Source organism: Tenrec ecaudatus, chromosome 15 (genome assembly GCF_050624435.1).
Source record: "Tenrec ecaudatus isolate mTenEca1 chromosome 15, mTenEca1.hap1, whole genome shotgun sequence".
NCBI classification, from domain to species: Eukaryota; Metazoa; Chordata; class Mammalia; order Afrosoricida; family Tenrecidae; genus Tenrec; species Tenrec ecaudatus.
This window is the reverse complement of record NC_134544.1, coordinates 66,146,834-66,163,856: the sequence shown is the minus strand read 5'-3', so window position 1 is coordinate 66,163,856 and position 17,023 is coordinate 66,146,834. Positions and strand designations below refer to the sequence as shown.

Sequence of the window (17,023 nt, the reverse complement as noted above, 5' to 3'; positions counted from 1 at the left end):
ACTGTCCCTGTGGGTTTCCAAGACTGTCACTCTTCACGGGAGTTGGAAAGCCCCGTCTGCCTCCTGCAGAGTGGCTGATGATGTACAAGACAACCCAAGACAACCAAGACAACCACTGTACTACCAGGGCTCCGTCTCCCTAGCCACAGAAAGCTTTCAGTTTGAGACCCTGGAAATAGACAGAAATCATGGGACACGTGCGATCAGAGAAGAGACTGCCATCGTAAAATCTTTATTTTCACTTCCTTGTGGTCTCACACAGACTCAGAGCCATCATGAATTGTGTCAATTTGGCTTCTTTACGTTTTCTTGAAAGATTTCTCCTTAAACAAGAAAACTGAATGAACAATGCACATTGCCTGTTAATCTTTTTAACAATAATTTTAAACGTTACTGTTGTGTCATCAATGCAAGAGGAATGACAATAAAAGTACAGTACAAAGAAATCCACAATGTAGTATAGTGAAACACGTAGACGCACATGGAGGCGATAGTGAGAATCAGCAGCATTATGTACATGCACTCAGTGCTGGGGACCCAAGACATGCAAGGCAAGGAGAAGATGTGGACTGCACAGTGGCTCTGTGCACGCCTCTGAGGACTCGGTACCTTCCCAACACACTGACTTGTATCCCCTCGAGTTTATATAGATACTGGCCTTGTCTATTGTCTTCACGGCTTTTTCATTACAAAGTTCAGATTCAGTCAGAAGCATTTCAAAAATTCTTAAATAATAACACTGACAAAATAAATTAACTTACAATGCTCTAATTCAACATGGAAGTGAACCAAACCAAAGCCGAACAGTGGGAATATAACAGAAAGGCAGCAGTTACTGAAAGTGAGGGCATTCAAGATCTCTTAAAATGTACACTTTTAAAACGTTTGTTGTTAAATTTTGTATCATACTCACCTTTTGTTTCATATATTGTGTGTAAAAAAGATGCAGACAAAAATAGTTTTCTGAGCTATGAAAAAAATTAAGTTATTACAGGCACATTTACTGTTTCATTCTAGAAACATTGCAGTTTCACAGGTTGAACATTCAGTATCTGTGTGTTTTTAGAAAACATTATTTGACCTTGGGAAATCAAGCTCTCTCCGTCTGGGCAGAGGTTGGTTCATGACGGTAAGGTGGTTTTGCAGATTACAGTGAATTATGCTGTGATAATTCATGCATGCTTGCATCTTGGGTGCGGCTTCTCCACTGATGGCTCCGTGTCACACTGGTCCTCCACGGGCAGCAGCTCTCCAGAGGCCTGAGGTATTGAGGCAGTGGGGAATTGTGGAGCCCAACGGGATGGCGGGCGACGATTTGCTGGTCTCTCAGGCCTGGAGAAGCAGGGCTCTAGGGAAGGGGCGAGTGCTGAACAAGGCAGTTCCTTCAGGATGGGGGTTGGGGTGGAGGGAGGAAAGACAGCATCATTCAGATGAGCAACGTCTCTATGTACTAACTCCCCCTAATTTTTTAATAGATGAAAGTTAAATGTACCTTTGAATATTACTTCTGCTCCTGAAGAATAACTGACAAGCAAGCAAACCTACTACAAGCCAATGGCTACAATGATAGGGTGACATAAAATTATCATAAAAATATGGCAATACTGTGATAGGGATTTCCATGCATAGCTCCTTCAGACGGGATGGGACCATCTATAAGTTAGGGGGAAGCAGCCGTGGCTTGGTCTCCACAACCCACTTCATCATATTCTAACTGAGCTGCTTCAATGATTTCGGCTTTCTAGAATTACCTTATGAGGTCAATAGGACACATTCCTAAAAAGTCAGGCTTCTTCTGCCTGAGTTTGTCTGGGTCCATTCCACCCAGCTGTCTGAGCAGTGAGACTCAGCCTAAACTAAATCATGCTCCTGTTTACCTCACACTGACTGTCAGTATGGTAAACAGATTCTGACATGTTAAAAATGCAGGCAGAAATTTAAATTTGGGCCTAGTGTTCTTTAATGATTATTCATTCAAGCAGCATTTTAAAAAGTGGAATTGGAGTATGCGTGTTCGATTTTGTATTTCACACCTCCTACACATTCTGCAAACTGATCAATACAATACACATGCCGCCCAGTGCAATTGACGTGTCACGTTTATTTTCCAGGGTTCGCGGTACTTTTTGTTTGAAGAATGCTGAGCTGTATGTTAGAAAACAAGCACAGATACACATGGAACTTGCTGGCACACAGATATGAAGCATGAGGAAAGCACTGAGTTACACCAGTGCTGCCCAGTGATGCCCAAATGGCCGGAAGCCAAGATGGAAAGCCACTGCAATGGAAGGCAGAGGAAAAGTGACGAGAGAATTAACACCCTTCATCTCACCCCACCCACCCTGTGAATTCTGCATTGGAGAATCTGAAGAGAGCTGACGTGCAATGGAAAAGATCAGCAGTGACGCATGAAGGGCGGTGAAACAGACCAGGTGAGTCATTCAGCAATATTATAATGTGGGAGGAAACACACAACGGACCATGGACATGGCCCCATGGCAGTATGGAACACACAGGCACACCCATAGAGCAATGGCTTGAGCCGGTCCCCCTGCCTCCTTAGTATGATCAGCAGAAACTTCTTAAGGTTCTGGGCTGCTTTGGTGGTGGACGTTTCAGGTTATAGAGGAAGAAGTGCAGCAAAGTGCTTACACCAGTGGTGCCATGACAAGCAAGCTCTCTCCAGGTCAAGCCACATCGACTCAATGCCGAGCTACAAACTAACTCTTGCGATGCCTGCGTCCTTCCCTCACTTCAAAAGGAGCTAGAGCTCGGGAAATCTGCTGTTTTCAGACCTTCTGACAGAAGTGGACAGGTGCTGATACCTGCAGGAGGCAACAGGAGGAGAAGCTCTGCTTTTGTGGTTTAGTCTTTTTGTATGTCTGATCTGATTCTTTAAGAGCAGTCTATGGATACACGTGTGTTCTTGGAAAGGCTCTGCTATAGGTGTATTCAGCCAACATTGCTGCGACCCACTGATCCCACCTTGCTAATTCTGAATCAGAGTGGGCTGTTTGCTAGAAATCTTGACACTGCTCCCCGCCCCCATCGCTCACTGGTATTTCTTTATCGATTCTGACAAGGAAAATAAAAACTGCATCACCACTGCACACAGAAAACCAGTGATGTCTTTTCCCTGTGGGGTTCCTGCACGCCTCTAATGTCAGGATGCATTCCTTACTCGGTGTTACCTCAAGGGACCCCTTGGAAGGACAAGATACATGGGGATTCATTCCTTCAGGTATGAGTATTGGTGTGAAAAACAAAAGAAAGAAAAAGTATCCTTAAATAGAGTACACCTGGTTGCAGAGCATACAGGTGGGTTAAGAGCGAGAGGGCCAACCAGGAGATAGACCTGTTGGACAAGCCTGAGACACCACTCTTGCCCTGTATAGTCCATAAACCCTCACAAGGGGGGAGACAATTTCAGTGGATACAGCAGGTAAAACCTTCAATACCCGCAGCACTTTTCTTCTCACTCCACAGGCAACACTGGGGGTGGGGGGCAAGTGGGAAGTTTTAGGCTTGCCAGTCATCCCCCGTCGGTGTGCTAAGCCACACAGAATGCGGGTGAGTGTGCGAGCGAGCGTGTGGGAGCGGCCTTCTATTTCAGTAACTCTGCTTTGCTTGTGAACAGCAGACGGCAACCACGAGGCTATGAAATGACTTGTCCAGGCAGTGTGGAAACAAGAAAGAACGCACTTACAGCAGCAGGCAGGCAGGCTAGAGTCCCCAGGGGGCAGTTAGTAAGACAGTTTGGTTCTGGACAGAACAGACAGAGAGAGAAAAGGGAGTAGGTTGGAAAGGTTTTGTTTTTCACGGAGAACAGAGTAAATGTCTGATAGTCAGCATGCACAATGTCTGACGAGAGCACTACACGCAAGGCAGCGTGGAGAGTCTAGCGCGGCTCTCTCACAGCCAAGGTCTTCGCAGCTGCCCAAAGCTCAGAGCCAAGAGGGACCCATCTGAGACACACACATCATGTGAACAGTCCAGCCTTCATTGTTTGCACTGTGCTCCACTTCTTTTTCAGTACACCATTTCAAACGTCAATCGGCGAATGAAGAGATCTGAAACAGGGCATGACGGGACTTGGTCGCAATCATCAAGCCCCACTCGTCATCCTAAAGCACCCCCAGCGGAAGGGCAGACTAGCATCACATTTCCACACTGAATCTCCCTTCTACCCTGAGACTGGTTTTGGTTCAAGTGCTCTCTTCATTCCCTAATCAATATTCGCGCTTCAAGGGGAAACAAGGAAAAGTCACATAAACACAAGTGGGAGAGTGCAGTGAGAAAGGCGGATTTCTTTCTTCCCTATTGTCCATATTCTTCGTGCAAGTATGCCCAGATCACCCCCTGTATCTACATATCTGAGGTCAGATAGGTCCTGTAAGAGAATGCTTAGAGTAGGTGGGGGATTAAAATAGGCTCAGTGGTGGTCGTGGTTCTGGTTATTCTGGAATGAAAATTCAGAGCTACTTTATAATGTACAAGGTGACAAATGAGTCTCCAATTGGTCTCATACTTATGCTACTTCACACCAGGGATAAATCCACTGGAGAATTTAGAACAAGCGAAATCCTAACAGTAGAGAAAACCCCGGTGATGGTGGAGTAATACCACTTGAGTAGTGAGCGCTTCCCATAGGTCTGAGTCCAAGATGGGTCAATGGTCCCGCCAATCACCTCCCTTGGCAGCAAGCATGCCAAGTGAGAAGGAAACCTAAACCTATGCTAGACAGAGGATTAGAGGCGGGGGACGCCCCAGTTTCACACGGATCTCATACCCTAGTGCTACGATTCTGCCACGTACCCATTTCGTTTAGTGTTATCTAGACTTCCAGGAGCTTTCACTGCAGCAATTCAAGGCAACTTTTGTTCCTAAAAAATCATTTATATTTCGTTTCCAATATAGATAGATACCACAGATACAGTCAAGTTGATGCTTTTGGACTAAGCTCCAATCCCAACGGATTCCCGTAGAACCCAAGGAGGGCAGGGTGTTTTCACACACACACACACACACACACACACACACACACACACACACACACACACACACACAGACCCTTCCACAGCGGTGACACTTACCTGTGGGTCCAGAGGGATGGTTGACAGAGCCTGCAGAGGATATCATTTGTCACCTGAAAACATGCAGCCAGCAACAACTGTTCTCCACAAAATAGGTAAGCAACTTTATCATAGAGCACCATATCTCAAGCCACCTATCAGTACTTCTCTGGCTGAGACTAGGGATGCACAGGAATGCCCAGGTACAGTATTTTGAAGACTTGGACAGTGAAAGGAAGAATGATGGAACATGGTGGTGTCATAGGCAAGCTGGGAGGCCCGGCTTTCTGATGTGTAGGTAAGTACATAAGGAGGACGGAGAGTTTTGGTCTTCATGAGATCCCTGAAAAATAGGTCATTCTGTTTTCCTGGGGTACTCTGTTTCCTAGACTACTGCAAGAAAAATCCTGCTCAGAAGAATCCTAAGTTGCTTTGAAGAATTTTGTTAACCAGGAAGATTATCAAGGTCTATATTGAAGTGCATGAGTCATTTGTAGGAGCCATGTATATATTCCCTGGAATTTCATAGAAATTTATAAGAACAGAATTATGGACAAATGCATGTTGTAATTTTTTTGAAGTATAGAGTAAGTTGTAAAATTTTCAATGTAACAATAAAAAAATGAGATATGCTAGCCTGTGCTTCAGGTGCATTTTGGGTGTATTTTCATATATTTGTTCTTTTAAAATGCAGTAATATAACACCATAAATAAAAATATTACCATAATTAGCATATATTTATAATCATGAAAATATTTTGGCCAACAAAAAGGAAAGAATTATTCACAACAATGATATAATCAAAAGTTCTTGGTCCTAATTGGAAAACTTCCAGTTTCTTGCATGTTTATATATTAAAAACTATTTAAATATCTGCTTCCGATTTTTAATTAATGAACAGGTACATAACACTGTACAAAATACAGAATCTACAGATTAAACTTTCTTTATTACCTGCACATTATACATCATTATTCACTCTAGAAAGGTAACTTAAATAATTTTAATGAGTATACGATAATTTTAAGAAAATCTCACTTGCTCTCTCTTTATTTACATAATTTCTTCAAGTAGACTTAGAATTCTGATGTGATACTTTATAGTATAACTTTACTGTACTTTATTTGCATATTCTCCATATCAAAGAAATAAAAATTGATATAAGGACTGAACAATATATTTTTTATCAATTTTGAAACATTCTGGATCTGAACCAGAATTACATTATTTTACTGAAAAGTTTTTAAAATACCTTAAAAGTACTTTGAAATAAGTGCAGTAATAATTAAGCACATATGAATATAAAGAAATATAAGTACATTTTGAGATAAAAGGAAGCGAAATATGACCGACTGGGGAAGTTCCTTGAGAAGGAGGAGGAGTCTATAGCAGACAAAAATAAGGTTGGGTGGGAACCATAGCATCAGGAGAGGGATGTGAGCTACCAGTACTTCAGGAAGATTCTTGTTTGTGCATGTTGAACAGTGTGCAGGATTGGGCAAGCTAGAGAAAATTCAGAGAGAAAGTTGTTAGGAGTCCAGAATCAGAAGAATTACGGACTGCAATAGAAAGACAGTGGTAGTGATACTGCACTTGAAAAATACTGATCCGGAGAGGTGAGTATAGTTGCTAGTAAGGATGAAGCCACAGATTACAAAGTTAAAAAGTCTCACTTAAAGTACCCACATAGAAGACCCAAAGAATGAAGAACTGTGCCTCAAGACATCAGAAATGCCCAGTTCCCCAAAGGGGTTCTCAGGGTGGAATTTTGGATGGACGATCTGGTACCATGCACACACATGTGCACGCACATTTAACCGTGCTGGGTTTCAAGCCGGATGGTCAGAGATATACAAAATGATGTAATGATGCTGAGTAGAGCATGTAAGGGAAAAAATTAAACAGTATTTAAATTTAGGAAGCAAGGCACCTCACCAAGAAACAAACAAATAAACCCCGGTACAATTTCTAAACTGAGACTTTAGAAACAAAGGCTGAAGCTTTCTGAAGGGTTGTCTAGTAGCAAGGAGATATTAAATAGAGTAATCAAAGTTAATTTTTAGTTATGACCTTGTCTAGACTTGCTGGATGATGAGTGAGGCAAAGGAGCTCTTGATGATCACCGCAGGCAGGATCAATGAGAACAGATATTGCAAAGAAATCATTGAAAATAGCCAGGAGTGTTGGCGAGATAAAAATATTCATAGGAAAAAAATTCATAAGATCATTTAAAATGTAGTTGGGCACTACAATGTTCTTCTAAATAATACGAAAACAAGAAAGCTGATTATATAGAGAAATATTAATTGAATCAGTGTATGAAACATGAACTGAGCCAATATATTCTGGAAAGGAGGAAATTGAAAAAGCTGAAAGGCAATTAAGGGAAAGGCAAGCCAAATATGACCAAATCATGACTTGCCTTTTGAATTGCACAAGGAATGCTTCACGTAGCTCTCACTCAGAGCATGTTGTGAAGGCTGCTTCCAGGGGCCTGGTGGAAAGTAGGTTAAGAATTGGGCTGCTAATCACCAGCCACTTTCTGAGAAGATGAGGTTGTCTGTTCATGTAATAATTTAGCTTTGAGAATCCTAATGTGCTTGATGTGCAGTGGGTGGACCTCGAGAACATCATTCATGATGAAAGCAAAAGTTATTTGAAAAGGCAGGAAAGAAAAGGTCAGTGCGAATGTCGGAAGAGAGTCAAACTTGCTCTTAATCACAGAATAGCTAAGGCAAGTGGAAGAAATGATGAACTCAAAGATGTGAGCAGACACTCTCCCGACACAACTGCTGAAGCCAAAGCGGGTGAACAAGTAAATGTGGTGAAGAAAGCTGATGGTGCCCGGCTATCAAAAGAGATAGTGACTGGGGTCTTAAAAGGCTTGAAGATAAACAAGCGGCCATCTAACTCAGAAGCAACAAAGCCCACATGGAAGAACACACCAGCCTGTCTGATCACGTGGTCCCGAAGGGATCAGTTACCAGGCATCAAAGAACAAAATTTCATCATATCATTGGCTGCGCACCTCCATGATAGGATCGCTGAAGACAAATGGATGCATAAGCAAATGTGGTGAAGAAAGCTGATGGTGCCCGGCTATCAAAAGAGATAGTGTCTGGGGTCTTAAAGGCTTGAAGATAAACAAGCGGCCACCTAGCTCAGAAGCAAAAAAGCCCACATGGAAGAAGCACACCAGCCAGTGCGATCACGAGGTGCCCAAGGGACGAGGTATAAGGCATCATGCAAAAAAAAAAAAAGAATATGTGTATGTGTATATATATATATATATATATATATATATATATATATATATATATATACACCATATTGAATGAAGCGAGAAGTGCAGAGTGGAGACCCAAGGCCCAAGTGTCAGCCACTGGAGATCCCCTCATAGAGGGGTTTAGGAGAGGAGATGAGTCAGTCAGGGTGCGAGGTAGTACCGATGAAGAACACAGCTTTCCCCCAGATCCTGGATGCTTCCTCTCCCCAACCACCATGATCCGAATGCTACCTTGCAGGGCTGGATAGGGCAGAGGTTGTACACTGGTACATATGAGGGCTGGAGGCACAGGGAATCCAGGGTGGATGATACCTTCAGGACCAAGGGTGTGAGGGGCGATGCTGGGAGAGTGTGGGGTGAATGGGTTGGAAAGGGGGAACTGATTACAGGGATCCACATGTGACCTCCTCCCTGGGAGAGGGACGGCAGAGAAGGGGGGAAGGGAGACTCAGGATAGAGCAAGATATGACAAAATAACGAAGTATAAATTACAAAGGGCACATGGGGGGTGGAGCAGGGAGGGAGGGGAAAAAAAAAAGAGGACCTGATGCAAAGGGCTTAAGTGGAGAGCAAATGCTTTGAGAATGATTGGGGCGGGGAATGTATGGATATGCTTTATACAATTGATGTATGTATATGTATGGATTGTGATAAGAGTTGTATGAGTCCCTAATAAAATGTAAAAAAAGAAAAGGAAAAAAAAAGAAAGAAAAGAAAATGATTAGGGCAAAGAATGTACAGATGTGCTTTATACAATTGATGTATGTATATGTATGGACTGTGATAAGAGTTGTATGAGCCCCTAATAAAACGTTTAAAACCAATAAATAAATAAATAAATAAATAATATATGCCTAGAATTTAAAGCAAATTAAATAAATAATACCAGCGAGAATTGTTAAGCAAAAAAAAAAAGATGTGAGCAGAAAACTAATAACAAAAGCTCAAGAAGAAAGTCAAATGTTATAATGAAATGTACAAAGAACTAGCGTGGGAGAACCAAAAAGAAAGAACGTGCTTGGCTTATCTTAAACTGAAAGAATTGAAGAAAAAATCCAAGCCTCATGGTACAATACCGAAAGATTCTATGGGAAAAATACTGAATGATGGAGGAAGCGTCAACGATGAGGGAAAGAATATGCAGAGTCACTGTATCGAAAAGAACTAGTAGACATTCTACCATTTCAGGAGGAAGCATATGAGCAAGAACCAGTGGTACTGAAGGAAGAAGTCAAGCTGCAATGAAAGAATTGGCCAAAAACAAGATTCCAGAAATTGTTGGAATACCAAATGAAATTATCTTCACAAAACGGTGAAGCTCTGGAAGTACTCACTCATGTATGTCAGGAAATTTGGAAAACAGCTACTTAAGGAACCAACTCAAATTCATATTTGTACCCATTCCAAAAAGGTGACCTGACACAATGGTATGATTATAGACCAATATCATTAACATCATCTATAAGTAAAATTTTGCTGAAGATCATTCACTAAGGTTTGCAGCAGTACATTGACAAGGAACTGCTAGACACGGTGGTTCTCAACCTTCCCAATGCTGCGACCCTTTCACACAGTTCCTCGTGTTGTGGTGGCACCCCCAACCATCAAGTTATTTTTGTTGCTACTTCATAACTGTAATTTTGCTACTGTTATGAATCAGGTGACCCCTGTGAAAGGGTCGTTCAACCCCAAAGGGGTTGCAACCCACAGGGTGAGAACCACTGTAAGAGGTTCAGGCTGTATTCAGAAGAGGATGTGGAACAAGGGCTAACATTGCTGATGCCAGATGGATCTTGGCTGAAAGCAGAGAATACCGGAAAGTTGTTTCCCTGTATTTAATTGACTACAGAGGCATTTGACTGGGTAAAGCATAACAAACTACGGATAGCCTTGAGAAGAAGGGGGATTCCAGGACACCTAATTGTGCGTGGATCAAACGGCAATTATGTGCACAGAACAAGGGAATATTCTATGGTTTAAAATCAGGAAAGGCATTCCTCAGGATTGCATTCTCTCACCATACTTGTTCAATATTTATGCTGAGAAAATAACTCTAGAAGCTATATTATATAAAGAACAATGCAGTATCAGGTCTGGAGGAAGGCTTACTAACAACCTGCAATAAGCAGATGATACACTTTGCTTGCTGTAAAGTCAGGATTATAGCCTTCAGTGTGGATTATAATTCTGTGCAAAACCCACAAAAATCCTTACGACTGGACTAATAGGTAACATGATGCTAAATGAAGAAAAGATTGAAGTAGTCAAGGATTTTGTCTTGCTTGGATTCACAATCAATGTTCATGGAAACAGCAGGCAAGAGCTCAGACAACATTGCATTGGTTAAATCTGATGCACACGTCCTCTTTAGAGTGCTGGAAAGCAAGGAGGTTCCTTTGAGGACCAAAGTGCATCTGAGGCAAGCCATGGTGCTTTCAATCATCTAATATGCTTGCAAAGTTGGACAGTGAATGAGGAAGACTGCAGAAGAACTGACGCATTTGAGTTGTGGTGCTGGAGAAGAACATTTAAAATGCCAGACTGCCCAAAGAACAGACAGATCTGCTTGGAAGAAGGACAGCCACAGTGCTCCTTAGAGGCCAGGCTGGTGAGAGTTCATCTTACACACTTTGGACATGTCAGGAGAGACCAGTCCCTGGAGACGGCCATCACCCTTGGTAAAACAGAGGGGCGGCGAGCAAGAGGAAGGCACTGGGCAAAAGAGCTTGGCACAGCGTTTGCTACAAAGGGCTCAAACACTCCTGTGCGATGGTGCAGGGCCAGCCAGTGTTTCCTGCAGTTGTACATAGGGTTGCTATGATTTGCACGGGCTCACTGGCACCAGCACCAGCACCATGTGGTAGGAATGTGAGACTGGTCCTCGTGGCTTTCACCATCAGCATTCAAGCGGGAATTAAAAAAAACAAAAAACGTCCCACAGACAAGGGGTCTTCAAGAAGTCTGTGGAAAAGTTTTAGCATCTTTCAATTCCATTCTTCCACAAATTTTTTGAAGTCTCCCCATTCATGTGGATATATATTAAAACAAAAGGCCAAATCACTTGATTTGTAAATCATGCTAACCCACTAAAAAAACCCATTGCCACTGTCTTGATTCTGATAGTGACTCCATACAATACAGTAGAATTGCTCCTTAAGGTTATGAGACTGTGTTTATGGGAGCCAACAGCCTTAATGATGCAGAGGGGTTAATAATAATTATGCTATATTAAAGCCGCATTTTGGACTTAGTCCACTTGACTCATCTGTTTATTGCTAGGGGGATTTGCAGACACAAAATGGCCAAGTGATCTTTGACGGGATAGGCTGCCGCGTTGTTCTTCCCGATGAGAGATGTGTCCGTTTCCAAACTGTCCAAACCTTCTCCAGCTCATCTCACTTTCTGCCAGCTAGTAAGGCCTGGAACATTCGGGAAAGGCAGTTCTGACACACTTTCACACACACAGACACACACACACACACACACATTCATACAGAGAGAGGGCAAGTCCAGATAAAACACAGCATCCATCCTGTGAATGTTGACCTGAGTCAAACCCCATCCTCTGTGATTCTCTGCAGACAAGACAATGACACATTCTTTGAAGAGCAGCTCAGAGTTATTTTGTGCAGCTTGTTGCATTCTCCCATAAACCCAACACTTCACAGCTCACAACTATGGACTGTGAATGCGCTCGTATGACTTAGGTCCAAACATGGCCCTAGTTAAGTGACAAGTCAGCAGGGTGAGAGGGAGAACACTCAGCCCTTATTACCTCCATGGACCCTGGGTCAGCTTTGCTCATCTCCCCTGGGTGGCCATCGCTGCTCACATTCGGGGGACTGTGGGCAGCCTGCCTCCTCTCTTCCTTCAAGGCATGCTCCAGCAGCTTCCTGTTGAGGATTCGAGCGGTGTTTTCTGTGAGTGTGTGACCAGGGGGTGCAGACAGGTCCTGCCTCATTGGTGTACCCTCTCCCCCTTCCTCCCTGAATGTCTCCACTCCAACTCCGAGAGGGCTGGGTGACCGCCCCCGGGAGCTGGTGCCTGTCTCCTGGCCCAGCTCTGGTCGGGGTTCCACTGAGCGAGACTGGTTCCCGACTCGAGCTCCTTTCTGGAAAAGGTCCTGTGACAGGGGGCTGTGGTCAATGATGTTGAAGAGGCTGGAGAGGCCATCATTGATGGTTGTGTGCACGGGGCTCTCCCTTGTGGTGGTGGAGCGTGCCCAGGCTGACTCGCTGTAGCCCTTTTGGGGTGTTCCTGCTGAGGTCCTGTTATTTGGCTGGTCGGCTTTTGCAAGTGATTTCCTTTGCAGTTTGGGGGAGCCGTACTTAGGGGAGCAGCATGTGCGCTCAAACTTGGCCTGTACCTTCTCGATGGCAGGGGCCACCTGCCTGCTCCGAAGACTTCTGGAAGGCGAGGAAACAGGGGTGGTGCCACCCCCAGCCTTGGGTGTGAGACACTTGTGGGGACTGCTGGTTAGACCCCCACGCAGGGCTTCAGTCTGTAGGCCAATGCTGAGGGTCTGGATGGTCTGTGTCCCGGCTGTCCGGGACCCATTGGTCTGGCAGGCAGTGTCCTTGACCTGAGGCTCTGCAGGGCACATGACACTCCTGACAGAGAAGGCCACTTCCTTCATGTCATCGCTCATGTTCTTGGACATCTCCAGGCTGTGCAGTGGAGAGGGAAACCCCAGGGAGGGGCAGAGGGAGCCCTCCAGAGAACAGAGTCTGCCATCCCCATAGTCCCGAGGCTGTCGGGGGAAGTCACAAGGCCACTTGCCAAATACATGCTCTGCTGGGCCTCCTTTGGCTTCCCCCACTCCTGCTCTGGCTCTGCTGGTGGAAAATGGCAACTCAGGTTCTCCTGGGCTCTGCTCCTCGCTGCCCGGGGCCGTGACCCCACCCTCGAATCTGTGCAAGGCAGGCGGGCTGTGGAGCACGCGAACACCCGACCTCTCGGCTACCACATGACTGCGAAGCGGCTGTTTCTGACAGTACTCAGGGTGAGTCATAGTGTCTGTGGTCATGGTGACACTTGTGGTGAGGTACCACGAAGAGTCAGGGAACGGGTCTGCTGCAGCATCAGGCCCGTCTTGCCCCACCTCGGTCCTGTCTGTCCAAGACTCTTGAGGCCTCCCCAGACCTGCTCTATCGTGGTCCCTGCGGTAGCTGCACTCCCAGGCCTTGTTGTTAAACTCCTCAATGTACTTCAGATCATCAGGCGACAGGGGAGGGGTGGTGTCATCTTTGTTGCTCATGGAAGGCAGGTCCTGGTCAGGCAGGAAGGGAGAGATGTCCATCAGGCGCTGGAACTCAGACATGGAGGTCACGGACACTGCCCTGCGGAAAGAGGAGAAACGGTCTGAGCAACCGGCAGGGTTCCTGGTCCTCCCTCTGCGCCCTGGCACTCAAGAAGACACACAGTTGTGTTCTCACCACAAGCAGTGCACCAGCGAATTGCAGTGTGTTTGGGAGTCAGTCTGACACACGATTTTCTGGCTCCTGTAAACACTGCTGTCTACTCATGAGTTGACCAACAGATGTGTACAGACTTTTGTGGCCCAAAATTGTTCTGGAGCCTGGTGTTGGTCAGATTTTAACATAATAGACTCTCAAGTACTGAAGCAACAAGTAGAGGGGGCTGAGAGCAGTCACAGACCAATCTTCTACCCATCCTGGGCATAGCTTCATGCTTAGCCGGCTAGTATCCCCAGGAAGAGGAAAGCTCTGCGTTTGGGCAGTGGCCTGGGCTCCCTGGTAGCTGAGGAGAGGGTCACGGCTACCATAGCCACGAACCTGTGAGTTCCAGGCACTGGTCAGCTGCTCACACTCCAAATGGACATCTCAACTCTCTAACTACAATCTGAAGACTGTTTCACCTCTAGCACTATCTTCTTTTGGCTTAAGTCCTAGCAGTCTCTGAGGAACAAATGAAAGATGGGGATAAAGGGAGGGAAGGGGAAACATAGACTGGAAAAGCGATTTCCAAATCAGATTGGAAATTTCAAAATTAAAAAAATTGGAAAATGACTTCCACTCTTATTAAAATAATAAAAAATCTACCTGCCCTTTCCCAATACACCAGAGGGGCTAAACACTTCCCTTCCTTTTCTGCTCCCTTCAGTATCGTCAGGCCTTCGTTTTGTTCTTCCTCCTCTTTTATTCCTAGAGAGGAGGGAAAACTGCCCCACATAAACGAACCCCATAGGATGGTGAAGATACGTGAGCTAAAAGAACAGCTAGTTTTGGTAAGTGGCTACCTACTCTCTTTGGATGTAAATTCCTCATCATTCCAGCACTTTCATTCTATGTATTTCAATTTGACATGAATTTCCTGACTGCTCTCTCTGCACCCAGCAGGCACTATGAGGTACTGAACACTCAGAGATGACGAGGTTACAAGAGTGTTTGGGCCACTTGCCAATCTACCCAGGGCAAAGAGGGGGCCTAGGAGGAAGTCTGGGGGCTGACTCCGCCTGGGGCTCCCGAGTCAGGCAATAGAACCTTTATGGGCTGAATCGCTTCTGCTGGGAGATCCTGGTCACTGGGTCATTCTCTCACAGGATATATTCATATTCCCTTGATCCCAACAGAGGTTTACATACCCAGGAACACACACCAACCCAAGCCTGCTAGGAGGCCCCAGGCTTCACAAACCCCACAAACAAAGTGAGGCCAGATTAAGATGCTGCTGAGAGCACATCATGTACTAGAAGCCCTGGGGTGGGGAGAGGGTCACTATGAGTCAGCATTGACTTAATGGCAGCGAGTTTGGTTTGGAGGGGACTAATCAATAAAACGGGTTGCCTAGAGGCAGCAAATGTTTCAACATGGCTAGGGGATAAGGTAGGCTGGCAAACACATGGCCTGGGGTAAAACGGCAGGATAAAATGGCAGTGTTAGGCGGCACACTCTGTTATTTCTCCCTCCGTGCAACGTCAGCGGTTTCTGGGTTGGTTTTCTGGAGATGTACAAGCACAAGCTCAGGGACGCGAAAGAAAGAATAGCTAGATTTGTTGTGAAGTCTCCAAGTTTCCGCAGGCAGGTTTGACCTCTTCTTGCCTCGAGCAAAAGAATCCCCAATAATGGTATGTTTCCAGAACACTGCTCACGGAGAGTCTGTAAGTGCTCTACAGACCCTTAAACTCTGGTCTTTCCTACATTTATTCAGAACGAGCTCATTAAACCGCATTTTTGCCCACAGGACTTGAGGGACAGCAGCATCTACCTTAGCCGTGGCCAAACCAAAGCAAAGAAAAACAGCAACTACAAAGACATAGGATCTATTTGGAAAATATGCAATCACTTGCAATTACAGAGAAAAAAGTCTGGAGGATCTGCACCAAACTGTCAGGAGGGAGTGGGGACTGGGGCATTGAGAGAGTACCCCCTCATCTATCTACTTTGGACATTTTAATCCTGTTTGGATTTTAGAAGTATGGATTCGTTTTGCAATGACCAGAAGGAAAAATGCAAAGGCAGACGCCGTGAAGAGGGAGCATAGAGGTCTTGGAAGCCCCTGAGAGATGAACATGGTTAATGCACTCGGCTACTCACTGAAGGTTGGCGATTTGAGTTTCCCTAGAGGCGCGCTGCAGTCTTGGGGGCTACTTCTGGACAGTCAGTCACTGACACCGATAAATACAGCTCTACCGTGACACGCATGGGCCTCATGCGTCACAAATGCATCGATGACAACGCTCTTTATGCGTGTGTGTTTTAAGATACGCCCTCACTTGAGACATTGACATGGAGACAGCTATGCAAATAAGGAAATGCAGGGTTGAAGGGAGAGGTGTACTAGTATGTTTGCTGAATGATTGGTCTGTATCAAGTACTGCTTTAATTATCTCATGTGCCTTAACTCATTTTATGTTAGCAAAAGATTCAAGTATCTCGTGTTTCCATATGTGGAAACTAAAGTGCAAAGAAATTCAGTAACTTACTCCAGTGTGAGGTAGAACTTGTTTGACCCAAGAGGCATATGTGCAGAGCCTTAAAGCATAAGGACCATACTGTACTGCCTGAGAGCTGCCAGAGAAAACAGAGGCTTCAGGGGTGCAAGGGTGATCTACCAGTGCAGCTGCTGGATGAATATGATAGAGCACAAAATGGAAATGATCCAGGCCATAAGGTAATCCACAAGGAAACCAATGATGAGGATATATGAAAATGGAAAAATGCCCAGAGCGGACATTTCAGGTAGTAGAAATGGTACATACACATCAATAGAACTAGAAAATATTAGAATGATGGGGGGACATGGGTATATAATTAACATTAGCTACATCATTTATTTTTTGTCTCTTCAAAGGTTACTACCAGGAATTTTTAAAATGAATTTTCCCCTAAGATACCTTTCAAATATACAATATATGAAGTGTCTCATAGTATAGAAGATAGAGGTGTGTGTGGACTCTTAAAAAGACAAATAGTAAAAGTCATTTTTTGTATGTACACATAACTAAGCCTGTAAGGTATTCATCAGAGGCTAAAATATCTCACAAGCTGGTACACTGGGTCTATTTTGTTAATAATCAAGACCATATTTTTGAGATTACTAATATCAAGCAATTAGAAATTCACAACTCTTATTTTAAGTCATTTTAAGTTGTTACAGTTGATTGCATCAATAAGATGGAATTTTAAAACTATTATTTTAACT

At 44.5% G+C, this 17,023-nt stretch overlaps 1 protein-coding gene across 2 annotated transcripts in view; it reads right to left on the bottom strand.

Annotated features, from left to right (window-relative positions):
- Nucleotides 1-222: 222 nt before the first annotated feature.
- Nucleotides 223-17,023, bottom strand: part of MTCL1 (microtubule crosslinking factor 1) — a 201,181-nt gene continuing 184,380 nt past the window's right edge. For both annotated transcript variants that reach the window (XM_075532530.1, XM_075532531.1), the window contains 2 exons: nucleotides 12,135-13,698; nucleotides 223-1,382 (listed from right to left, as the gene is read on the bottom strand). In XM_075532530.1, the coding sequence (XP_075388645.1) occupies nucleotides 1,173-1,382; nucleotides 12,135-13,698 (1,774 nt within the window). In that variant the 3' untranslated portion in view covers nucleotides 223-1,172. The remainder of the gene's footprint in view (nucleotides 1,383-12,134; nucleotides 13,699-17,023) is intronic.